Source organism: Canis aureus, chromosome 2 (assembly GCF_053574225.1).
Source record: "Canis aureus isolate CA01 chromosome 2, VMU_Caureus_v.1.0, whole genome shotgun sequence".
Classification (NCBI taxonomy): domain Eukaryota; kingdom Metazoa; phylum Chordata; class Mammalia; order Carnivora; family Canidae; genus Canis; species Canis aureus.
The window spans coordinates 46,792,574-46,805,611 of NC_135612.1; the positions used below are offsets into that span (position 1 = coordinate 46,792,574).

The following is a 13,038-nucleotide window of genomic DNA, read 5'->3' on the forward strand; positions in this document are numbered from 1 at the left end:
CCTACACGGTGAACAATTAGCTCCCTTCTAATGATGTTTCTTTTTGTTTGTTTTTGTTTTTTTAGTAGGCTCCACACCAAACGTGGGGCTTGAACTTACAACCCTGAGATCAATGGTCACATGCTTTACCAACAAAGCCAGCTTGGCGCCCCCTCTAAAGATGACTTTCTATAAACTTTCTACAACTGAGTTACCTTCTGCCTCTCTTCTACCCACCTGGCTTCCGCATTTACTTCCACATTCTGGAAGAAAAGGAATGAATTCCACACAAAAACCTCTCCTCTAGGCTCCCAATTTACTCTATTCCAATCTCAGTCGGCAGAGTTCCAGCTCATCCTCATGTCTGAAGGAGAACCAGAAGCTCTGGAGGTGATTCAGAGGCTGGACGAATTATATTAACTCCAAGCTAGGAAGAGGTACTGCATTATCAGCAAAAGCAGAAGAAACAAGTTTTAAAGAGGATTTGTCTCATGCAAACTGGTGCAGCTACTGTGAAAAACAGTGTGGAGGTTCCTCAAAACATTAAAAATAGAACTGCCTTATGATCCAGCAACTGCACTTCTAGGTATTTATCTAGAGAATACAAGAACACCAATTCAAAGGGATACATGCACCCCTATGTTTATAGCAGCATTATTTTCGATAGCCAAGATATGGAAGCAGCCCAAGTGTCCATTGACTGATGAATGGAAAAAGATGATGTGGTTATCTATATGCAATGGAATATTACTCAGCCATAAAGGATGAAATCTTGCCATTTGTCACGACGTTGATGGAGCTACACATTACAATGCTAAGTGAAAGAAGTCAGTCAGAGAAAGACAAATACCATATGATTTCACTCATATGTGGAATTTAAGAAACGAAGCAAACAAGCAAAGGGAAGAAAAAGAGACAATTCAAGAAACATACTCTTAACTGTAGAGAACAAGCTGATGGTTACCAGAAGGGAGGTGAGTGGGGAGATGCGGGAAATAGGTGATGGGGATTAGGAAGGGCACTTGTGATGAGCACTGGGTGATGTATGGAAATTTTGAATTACTATATTGTACACCTATCACTAACACTGTATATTAACGAACTGGAATTAAAATAAAAACTGCAAAAAAATAAATTAAAAATATAAAGGATTTGTCTTTCAAAATTTCTGGTATCATCACCATAATACTCACCGAACCTCCTGCAAAAAGGTAAGTATTGTGTGAACAAACCATCGTTTTTCTTAGATTCAAATAAAGATAAGTACTCTACAATCCATTAAGATATAATAGATACTATGAAAGACATTCATCAAAGACATTTTTAAGACAAAAGTTTTGAAAGGATAATTTAGGTTGTGTCTTCGTTTGTTTTCTAAAGGGTATCAGATTCTTCCCTGAGAAAATACTAAACGATTTAGTTTTAGTTGGTCTCTTAATTCTCTTTTGGTGCTACTGAAGCACCACAGAATCTGTTGTTCTTTCTCAAGGCTTTATCTGTTTAGTTACCTATTATGGACACAGTGTAGGATGAGCCCCTGAGAACTAGAAGAGATTCAGCCCAGCTTCATGGGCAAATTAAACCACCACCTACTCCTCCCTTCTTTCTCATTCCAATAAAAACTGTGGACTCACTGTCCAATTCTAAAATTTTACAAGTGATGTTACATATTTATTTCTCTTCCATTTTGAATCTTCTAAATTTCTTCCTAAACTCTACACAAATGGCAACTTTTAGAAGCATTTATGAAAGCTTAGCTTACTGGTGTATATGCAAATTTTCATTGAAAAATAAACTCAGTTTCCAGGTATATGATCTAAATGGCTCTCATAATGAATTTTTCAATTATCACATCAATTAATAAATAAATAATAAGCACTTAAACTACTTTTTCTATGAAAGGCCATAACATAAATATTTATAGTTGATGGGGCATATGGTCTTTGTTGAAACTACTCAAGCCCCCTTGTAATATGAAAGCAACACTAGACAATGTAAACAAATGAACAAGGCTGCTATCCAATAAAACTTTATTCAAAAACAGGCAGCCATCTGGATTCGGCCCATGGACTCCAGTTTGCTGACCCCTGATCTAGAGGAATGTTAATAATTTGGCCCTGGTGAATTACATCAATGTCAGGATCTTAAAAATTTACAAGGTTGGATGCTGATAATACAAACACACTGACAAAAGCATCAGGGAAATTGACCTAAAAATAATTTTGAAAGCATAACATTTAAAAATTATTTTTTATTTATTTCAGAAAGCCCTACATCCCACGTTGGGGCTTGAACTCATGACCCCACGATCAAGAGTCACATGCTCTTCCGACTAAGCCAGCCAGGCATCCCTAAAGCCTCACTTTTAACTCACTGTAGCCCAAGGAAATCTGGCAAAATAGCCAACGATGCACTGAATAAAAACTGACAACCCATGATACTATAAAACTGTTCTTCCTTCTGTTGGGAACTATGTGGAAGGCACACACTCAGAACATCTATGTAATTAATGAGCCTTAGCAAATTAGGTTTGTTCCTGGGGCATTATCACACAAGGCAAGTGATGGTGTCTGGACATTCAGAAGGTATTCCATGCTGGCCCTTAGGTCACCAGGAAATTCTCACTCAAAATCTTGGAATAAGAGCCCCACCACTGTAACCACCTTCATATTATGGAAACAAAATAGCAGAGTCCCCCATGCATTTGTGTCTAGAGAGGAGCCACCATTGTTCCCTTGTAGAAGGATGGAATTGGGTGGCTTTGTGGCCTCATTTCTGCTCCCCTCTCTGGACTCATCTCGTGACACCATCCATCCTTCTCATTCCTTTCAAGCTTCTCATTCCTTTCAAGACTTCTCTCTCCTCTCTTGACCTTTGTCCATGTTCCATCTTCCTGAAAGTTCTTCCTCCAATCTCCTTGTCAGGCTAACCCACCCATCATTACAGACTCCAGATTAGACCTCTTCTCTTCCAGGAGGCTGCCTTCTGCCACCCCCAATCTCCTGCCTGCCTACTTGTAGCAGCCCCAAACTTTTTAGTGTCTGAGGACAGCATCCATCACTGTCACTTCCCACTGAATCCCCAGTTATCTTTGCAGGCTATCTAGCACATGACGTGATCTGTATTTGCTAAATAGAGTGAAGGAACAAACAAAGGAAGGCCAGTGGCATAAGGAAGTTCAAAGTCAAAAAATCCAAATGACAGAGGCAGTGTTTTTTCTGTTAACCAACTACATACTGTGCACTAATTCCTCCCCTACAGAAGAAAGGATGAGAATAAATATATTTACTAAGTGCCTCCCAAATTGAAAAGTCTATGGTTCTCTTCACCTGAAAAAGACAAGGACTTAATTACTAGTTTTCTTCCTCTGCCACAGGCAAATAGTAAGACTATCCTCTCCAGCCTCCAGACAATTAATATGCTGATTGAGCATTGTTTCTGACTTCCCTTCTTGTCTTTCTCCATTAATTGGGCAGCATTTTCATGTTTTAATTCAACACATAATTTTGCCAAATCAGTCACCCAAACCTGCTCAAATTTCACTTGCCATGATAGCTTTTAACCTCTTATTCATTACCATAATTCCCTGTTTTATATTACAGACTGGTCAGCTTTTAGCTTAAATGCAAGGGGCAGAAAAGAGTGCTGTAGTTTTAAAAGCTGTAAATCTCAGAGGCTAAGGAATGGGGTGAACACGAAGAAAATGGTGAATGTGTCAAGCCTGGCTGTAAAAGCAGATCGACGACATGTGGTGCAATTTGTCCAGAGAAATACTCCAGCCCCACTTCTCCACCACTTCGGAGTCACTATTAAACTGGGAAAATGTCAGAGTCACTTTCCAAGGCACTGTGTGGGGCTGAGGGTTGACTCTGAGGCAGTCAGGTTAAAATGGACTCGAACATTCTCATTTTTAACTTTGAAACTAAAGCCTAGAAATTCTATACTAGGGGCACCTGGGTGGCTCAGGGGTTGACCATCTGCCTTTGGCTCACACCGTGTTCCTGGGATCAAGTCCCACATCAGGCTCCCTTTGCCTATGTCTCTGCCTCTCTGTGTCTCTCATGAATAAATAAATAAAATCTTTTTTTTTAAATAAATTCTATAGAGATTAATCTCTATAATCAATTTGAAATGGAAAATATGCTGTAAAAAAAGCAATACAATTGTTTTGAAATGGCCCAGGTTTACAATGAGACAATCTATATTTACACTCTTGTCATTTTGTTTAAAAGTTGCAGCAGGTTCCACTTAACTTTATTTCTTAATCCCTCAAAATGTTCACTATCTCTGGACCATTGATGGACTTTAAAACCAGAGACTGGTTTTCTTGTTTGTGTGTGTGTGTGTGTGTGTGTGTGTGTGTGTGTGTGTTTGTTTGTTTTTTGTTGTTGTTGTTTTTTAGTAATTTTTCTGTTTCATTTTGATTTGTTTTTGCTCACAAATAAACACTGGAGTTGGTAGGCACTGTGGCCCACCAAATGTTGGATCTGTTTAAGCACCTTTATGTCACCTGCCTTGACCCCCTTGGGAGTGACTCAGTGGAAGATTGCAGGGGAACCAGGACACAAGTGGATTTCAGAAAGCTCCAGGTGACTCAGGAGAACCTGGAGGACCATGAGGCAGGCACATGTCTGAACCGTCACCAAGCTAGCAACCCACCAGTGCCAATGCCACTGCTCAATCCTTCCTTCAACAAATCTTCCTTCAAAAAATCTTCCTTCAACAAATCTTCCTTCAAAAAATCTTTTGCACCACATCCTAGAAGATTGAAAACTTCTGCAAAAAAATTTCAAAAAGTCTAGGGCTCCTAGGCAGCTCAATCAGTTCAGTGTCTGACTCTTGATTTCAGCTCAGGTCATTATCTCAGGGTCATGGGATTGAGCCCTGCACTGGACTCCACACTCAGCACAGAGTCTGCTTGAGATTCTTTCTCTCTTTATGCCCCTTCCCCTACTTGCACTCACTTTCTCTCTATAATAAAATAAAAATATAATCTTTACAAAAAGTTTGTTTTGAAAAAATATATGTATACTGAATCTTACTAGCCATATTTCTTTCTCTTGAATTGTATAATTTTAGTTGCAAATGTATGGGGATCTATTGTTGCCACACAGAAAAATCTCAAAATTAATAGTAATAATAATATCTAACATTTGAGTGTTCAGAAAAGACCTAGGTATCAGATAAACACTGTTGCTGACCGTCATGATGACCCTATAAGTTGGTCAGGACCCCACTTGCATGGATAGAAAACCCAATTTCACAAGCATATTCATTGCCCAAGGTCCCATAGCTAGCAAACTCTCTGGTTCAGCAAGCCCTGAATTTGCAACTCGAAGCTGGTGTTCCTTTTCTCATGTCAAACTGCCTGCAAACGGAAGCTTCACTGATGAGAATTTCCTCAGAGAGGCCATGTAGGGCTTTAAATTACTGGCATCAAGGTGTTAACCAAAAACAAAATATGAAACAGGTCTTAAGAGACAGTTATGACTCATTCACACTGTCAAAGAGTTGCCTCATGCAAAAAGGTATTTCCCAACCATGGGGAGATAAAATAACTGAGCCTTAAAATTACAACAAAGAAGATGAAATGAGAAGAAAATAAGTGAGAAATTTAAAGTGAGAAGGAAGAGTACATAATAAGCCTGTGATATGAATATGCCAGCAGCATCTCCTCTTTCACTCTGAGAAGCAGTATATATTTTTAGGGTAGGTTTCACCCCACCTGGAGGTTGACTGCAGGGTAATACTGTATAGCCAGCTCCCAAGAGATGCTTTTGTTATTTTTATACATCAGGAGAGGAAAAAGGAAAAGGATACCAACAAGATCCTTTAATATCCATGAAGAGGAAGGACATCATGACCTCCAGGACAGGTACATATGTAAGTTACAAACAGGAAATAGCTAAAATAAATGAATACTCCAATGACAAAACATGGAAGAAAAGGGACATCTTATTTTTTGTGGCTGTGTAGAAACTTAACACTCATCTGGAAAAGCATTTCCTATTATGTCAAGGAAACATGACAGCACAGTGATGTGTGAAATGAGAAGGGCATTATTCTTTGCACCTACTAAAATAATACATTGGCCATTCATCACTGGAAGCCCAAATCCCCATCACTCAGATAATGCTTTGGGACACAGAGTTCTCTGCACATTTGTGCATTTCCGCAACTTATTCTTGGCTCTGTGGGCTAGCACAAAGTTTCTAATCCTGCTGCCATGGGTGTGGTAGGGCACTGGTATGTCACAGTGGTGACAAGTGTCAGAGGTATGGGGAAATGTCTGAATTATCTCATTTACCCTGTGTAGGCACAAGAAGGAGAGATGAGACCAGGCTACAGTAATCAGATAGGCAGTATCTGCAGGATGACCAAGGGAAGACCTCCTGCAGGAGCCAGAGGGTGTGACATGGTCCAGTTGGCTACCCCACAGCACCAACCTGGCCCATGAGGTTGCCAATGAAGCAATGACTGCCACCTGTGGGATGAATACAGTGCTGGGGACAAGTGGGCTGCACAAAGCAATGCATCCAGGGTTATGTCATATACTGATGAGCTGAGGTCTCAACTGGTGACATGCTGTTCCCCTGGAGGGTGTCTGGATATGTATGATGGAATGTGGATGTGTTGTGTGTATATTTTTCACACACTAACTGGGAAAAGCAACGGGTATAAGGTGGATGAGATTTACTAAACATCTTGCAACATGCTAGACAGTCTGACGGAACACGGTGTCTCCATTGAGAAACACAGCAGGAATGTTCAATGTTCCATGGGTACACTCCCCACTCATCCATCTCAGGAGAGCTGCTGATGAGAGATGGAGTGATGAGAGCAAGAAGAGCTAGCACTCTGTGTGCCAGACACTGTGCTCAGTATTTTACCCAGAAAAAAACAGTGCACAAATACTGGGTTAGCTGGGTCTCACCCCATGTCTGCCTGTAAGTACCCCACAAATGGAAAAATATTAACTTCTCTGGGCCTCTGCATTTCCTTGTCAGTGAAACGAAGGGGTTCTATTAAATGAGTCATTTTCAATTTTTAGCTTTTGTCAATAAGAGAATCAGTTAGATTCAGTTAGAATCCCAATAGAGAATAGAGGTAAAATTTGAGATGCTCTGGCCTCAGGACAGAAGTTTTAGCAGACCTCCAATTCTCCAAGGGTTGAGCCTCAAGCATCTCCCTGAACTCAGGGTTCCAGAGACCTTGGTATGAAAAAGATGAAGACAGCTGTTGAGAGCCCTTTAAATGCATATATCCTAGATTTAAGATTTGTGTACAAATTATATGTATATGGTATGAACAAAAGTAGTGATTTGATGGAAAGATACTGGGTCTTGGAAAGCACAGAATCCTCGCCTGGCACTTGCTGCTCTGATGTTCATGGCCAAGTCATTTGTAAGCCTCTTGCACTCTATTCCCTACTCCACAAAATAGAAATAATGCTGCTAACTTGCAGGGCTATTTGAAAGATCAGAGATGAGCTTTCCACTACTGTCTCCATGGTACTTCCCATGGGCCAGCCACAGTGCAGGCACAATTTCATTTAATAGTACTGTACAATAAGGAAGCTATAATATTCATGGTATTGCTCGTTATTTATGGGTGAGTCCCTCAATTAAGGACATTGAAAATTTTCCCATCATCTTGAGACACCTAGCTTCATATTCTTACTAAATTATATGGTATTTTGCTAAGTAGCAAAACCAAGATTATACGGAACACTGGAAATCTATACAGTTGATTACTGAACAATGCAGGGGTCAGTTGTTCTGAAGTCCTGGCACAGTCCAAAATCTGCATCTCACTTATCACTCCCCCAAAACTCTACTACTGGATAGCCCCCGTTGACCAGAGGCCTTGCTAATAATATCAACAGTTAACACATATTTTATAGGTCATCTGTATTCTCACAATAAAATTAGCTAGGGAAAAGAAAGAGTTACTTAAAAAAAATGATAACGAAGAGAAAATTCATTTAAAGTACTGTACTTCTCATAAAAAAAAAAAATAGCGTATAGGTGAACCAGTGCTATTTCCTAAATAGCTTGAGAGGGCTCAGTATCTTTTTTTTTTTCCCTATTTTTTTTTAATTTAAATTCACTTTGCCAACATATATATGCAGCATCTTTTTAAGGAGGATACCCAACACATACTATTTTCTTCTGTTTTAATCAATGGGAAATGACATTAACAGGTTAAAAGAAAAATTCTTCCCTAGATTAAGGTTCAGCTAACTTATGGCTCCCGGGGTGCGGGTGTGAGGTTTCACTCTATGCTCAAACAGATCAAGACATCCTCTCTGCCCTGCCACATGCAGAAATAAGCTCCACACACATTTCCCACTAGTTAGAAAGCAGAGCAGACTCACGTGCCCAGACGCTCCTCGTGCTTTCTGCTGTCCTTTCCCCACACTTCAATGTCCAAAATGCCCATCCTGTCAGAGAAGTAGTGAAAGTCAAACTGTTCCCGCCACTGCGGATTTGCACTCTTACACAGTGTCTAGAAAACATGCAGTTATAATATTTATTTTCTTAAAATGCCATTCATTGCTACAGCAGCTACATACATTCATTTCATTTCTAAACTGCGGGAGATGGTGATGGGATGCCTCTCCCTTAGAAAGTTAAACTTTCCGTTTTGGAACGAAAAGGGTTTGGAGGTTTCAAGGAATTGGCAAAACCGCCCTAACCCATTTAGCTCACCCACAGATTCAGTAATTTATTCAGCAAGTTAGAGAGTAACCCCACAAGAATTACCCCACAAGGAACCATAAATTATATATATATATATATATTATAGACAGATAAAACATATCTCAGTAGACATTTACAGTGGCTCTCTTACAAAAGATACTACTAATTGGCTAATCGAATGCAAGTAAGTAACATTTTTATTAGCACATCCCATCCATTCAGTGCTGGCTTAAGAAGTATATAAATTAGCAGTCAGAGGTGTTCATTAACATCTGTCCGATACCTTGCATGAGAAACCCATAACTTGTGCATTGCTGCCTGTTTTAAAACCTGAGTTTACTGAATCCAGTCACTTGAGCGAAAGAAAGCTAAGAAGCCCCACTGCTGCCACACTGATAACGTAACCAGCCCCGTTTGAAAACTCTGCCAAGTGTTTCTTTTTTTTTTTTAATTTTTTTTTCTGCCAAGTGTTTCTATGTTCTCCCAGTGACTGCGAACCGCTTATGTGTTTGATCCATTAAAAATGTTTTAGCTTTTGTTTCATTTACCTAGAGATTGAATTTGTAAATAAAAATGAGCAAGAATGCCAGACACTGACAATCAGGCTCTAAAAAGACTGCATCAACTATTAAATCTGAGCGTCAAACTATTCCTGCAAGGGAAAATGGGGACAACTCAGACATCGGCTGTAGCCACCATCATGTAGTATCATTTAAGCTCTTTCTCACACTGAGCTTAATATATCAGATCACAGAATTTAGAAACCATGGGGTGAAAAATATTCGACCACAAATTAAATGCGATATTCCCCAAGGGGGACTGTAGCAAATACTAGACTAATTCTGCACTTCACCTTAGTCCAAAGGGCTAAGTGTACTTAGCGATGAATAATTTTTCTATAAATCCTTAGCCTGACCCTGGCAGATGTGTTCACTCTGGGTACATTCGCTGTGAGGTAAAGCCTGAAACTACCTGATTAGAAGAATCGCCTGCCTAATTCTGCTGTAACTCGCCCAGAATTTTTCACATTTCTCCAGAATGATTCTCCGGTGTGAGCTTCAAGTCTTTACTCGTGTGGTGGAGTAAGTGATGTTTAATGTTTGATTCTGCACTGAAGAGCGTGCAGCAGAGACCACCTCTTGCTCTCTAAATTATTTTCCAACTGCATCTGTCTGCATGTGTTATGTCCTCTACACTACAAGCCCAAATTACAAATATCCTTGGGTCTATTTTCAAAATCTTCCACCAATATTTGTTTTTTTTGTTTTTTTTTTTCTATGTGGCTTTTGGCAAGTGACTTAACTTTCAAGTACCCTAGTTCCCCCAATCCATAAAACCGAGAAAATATTCCTGTCTGACTGTTATGTAAAACAAATTCATTACCATGGTTTGGAGACTATGGTTTTTGAAATAAAAACCACACCAAATTACTAAGATTAAAAATTAAGTGGAATTTGTTTCAGGAGAGTAAGATGATTGAGTTTTAAAGGCAGCTAAAAAATGCCATTACTTTTATTCAAAACAAATCTCTAACACTTCAGTTTAAAAAAAAAAATCACAGCAAAAACAGCATTAAATATCTATTTTTTGTGTTAATACTAACGAGTAAGAGGAAAGCAAAGAGTATATGATTTTGAAAATATTTTTCGTTATCTCGAATGTTTTCACCCAAATATAATATATTACATGATTTTATTTTTGTAGGACTTTGAAAATATTTAGTTATCCCTTTCCTGTAATCTATGAAACAATGTTTGCTTATTTTCAAAACGAAAATAAATCATGCATCCAAAATCTACTATTTAATAAGCCTTCTCTAGCTCCAGTTACTATATTAAAATAAATTATGCTAAGCAACCCAAAAGGTATATTAATTGACTGCAGCTATACAGCTATTTTGTTGTCTGGAATGCTCCTAATAAAGTTATGAGGGCAAAAAATAAATTTCTCCTCTTTTTATGAAATTTAGAGTGGAAAACATTTTTTTTTCAGTTCCTTTATTGTGAAAGATCTTGTTCTTCTTAAGTAATTGACAGAACTTACCTTACTTTTATACCTCTGATCTCCCAGTTTTAACTGGACAAACATCTCTGTCATGCTTCCTCCTGAGACATTCTTCCCTTCCAACAACGTTATACTTATAATCCCGTTCCAGAGTTGGTTCTTTTTCAAGGACTCTGAGAGCCGCAGGTTACGTATCAAAGAGGACTAAAACAAAGAATGAAGATGACATATAAACTTGCTGATAATTCTTGAGTGTGACTTTGGTGATCACAGGAATTCCAGCTTTCAATATGGGATTATGAATAGCACTCCCTGACTGGTGAAAGTGTTATTAGTCTTCATTGATTTTGCAAACCTGCAAGCACAGTTATATGATTTCCTCCACAAGCACTGGACTTGTAACAATATAGTGAAGGATGATTGGGAGAAACACTTGGATTTGGCACTGGCCTACTATACTCCCACCCAGATGTGCTCCTTGGTAGGAATTCCTCATCTGGGCCTTCAGTTATTTTAATAGTAGGAAGGGAAGAAAGGCATTCTGGGAAACCGAGAGAGAAGCATAAGGCATTGCTTTGCAGGGAAGCAAAATACCTCTGGGTATTTAGAAGTAATAGTTTTGAATTTATCCTTCACACTCAAATCTGTCCACACTTCCCTGTATTCCTTGGGCTACTACTAAAAAGCCCAACACCACTGTGAGAGTCACAACTCCACATACAGCCTGCAATCAGCTAGCCAGCCAAATAAGCTTTGCAGATCTGCAGGGAAGAGGAAGATGTATAAAGCATTTAGCACTGTGCCTGGGATCCAGTAGAGATTCAGTAACTGTTAACTTATTTTCTTCCTTTTCTAAATTATTATACTCATGCACACTCACACACATCTTAAATAGAATATAGAAAAAAGCAAACATCCCCTATTATTAAATTATAAAGAGGACAAGCACATTTTATTTATTTTTAATTTCTATTATGTAAATTTTCAAACACACACAAAGGCAGAGAGAATGGTATATACATCTCCACATACTTATTCATCTGATTCAACATTTTGCCACTCTGATTTCATGTATCCCTTCACTATTTTTCTCCACCTGAAATATTTGAAAGCATATTTGTTTTTACATAAGCACCATGCCATGATCACACTCCACAAAAGTAACCATAATTCCCTTAATATCGTTAAATATCCAGCCCATATTCACATTTCCCTTAAGGTCTCAACCATGTCTTTTTTATGGTTAGTTTGTTTGAATGAAGATCCCCACATGATCCACATGCTGCATTTTGTTGGCAGAGTTCATTTATGTTCGCTGTTCAATACGTGAAATGGTATGATCCTAGGCTGCTTTATTTGAAGGAGAAATAAATGGACTGGAGAATGTAAATGGCATCAAGCACCATAGTAAAGCAATGAATTTCTAACACTATATATTCATTCCTGTCATCTACTCAATATATCTTCGAGATCATTTCGACACCAATTCGCTTGGACACCAGTTAGTTACAATCTATCACAACAAATGGTATGTCAGTATCATATTAATTATATACCAGCTTACCTCATCCAACACGTGTCACTCCACCACTTTTAATAAATGATGCAGCAATGCCACACCAAGTATTTAGTTGGTCATTTTATGACTTCCTTAACACACATTTAAGGAAATCTACATTTTCAAACTTCACACCTGTGCTGCCTTTCTCTTAAAATGCAGGCACATGTGCACAGGAGTTTTGGAGGTGCCGAGACAGAGCAGGGAGGGTGCATGGGATTTAAAAAAAAAAATCCCTTTCCTCGGGACAATGTGGACAATTATTCCTTAACTTCTGTTTCCAGTTTGGTTGAGGATAGAATATATTCAATAATGAAACTTAAGGAAATCAGTAAAGTTAAGCAATTTCATGTTAATAACACAGTCTATATATAGACACATATATAAAAATGTACTCACATGTGTTTATAAATCTGTGTGAGCATATAGATCTGGATACACTGAATACATCTTATTAAGTACACTGGCTGAAAACTTCTATTTTTAAAAGGAAAATGAGATTTTGATTCATATATCCTGTTACAATTCTTTCTTTTCTTTTAATTTCTTTCTTCTTAAAGTTTGACTTGCCAACCAACCAGCTAAAGCATGACCTGTCCCATGGCCATGCTTCAAAGTTCCGACAGATATATTCCTCCCTAAACACTGCAACTATTTCAAAATCCTTTTTATAAAGAAGGGAGTAATGTCCACATGGGATCAAAGGGCATCGTACAGTCTGGCAATTGCCTAAGAAAAATGGCAGCACTTCCATGAAATATGCCCTAAAATAATTTTGTGGCTTGGTATGTCCTA

The 13,038-nt window shown here is 38.6% G+C and overlaps 1 protein-coding gene across 8 annotated transcripts in view; it reads right to left on the reverse strand.

Annotated features, from left to right (window-relative positions):
* MCTP2 (multiple C2 and transmembrane domain containing 2) overlaps window positions 1-13,038 on the reverse strand; it is a 245,520-nt gene that overhangs the window by 124,499 nt on the left and 107,983 nt on the right. For 7 of the 8 annotated variants that reach the window (XM_077870909.1, XM_077870933.1, XM_077870949.1 and 4 more), the window contains 2 exons: window positions 10,725-10,889; window positions 8,357-8,487 (listed from right to left, as the gene is read on the reverse strand). In XM_077870909.1, the coding sequence (XP_077727035.1) occupies window positions 8,357-8,487; window positions 10,725-10,889 (296 nt within the window). Of the gene's footprint in view, window positions 1-8,356; window positions 8,488-10,724; window positions 10,890-13,038 lie in introns of those variants that run through there. The other variant, XM_077870958.1, reaches the window with a different exon arrangement.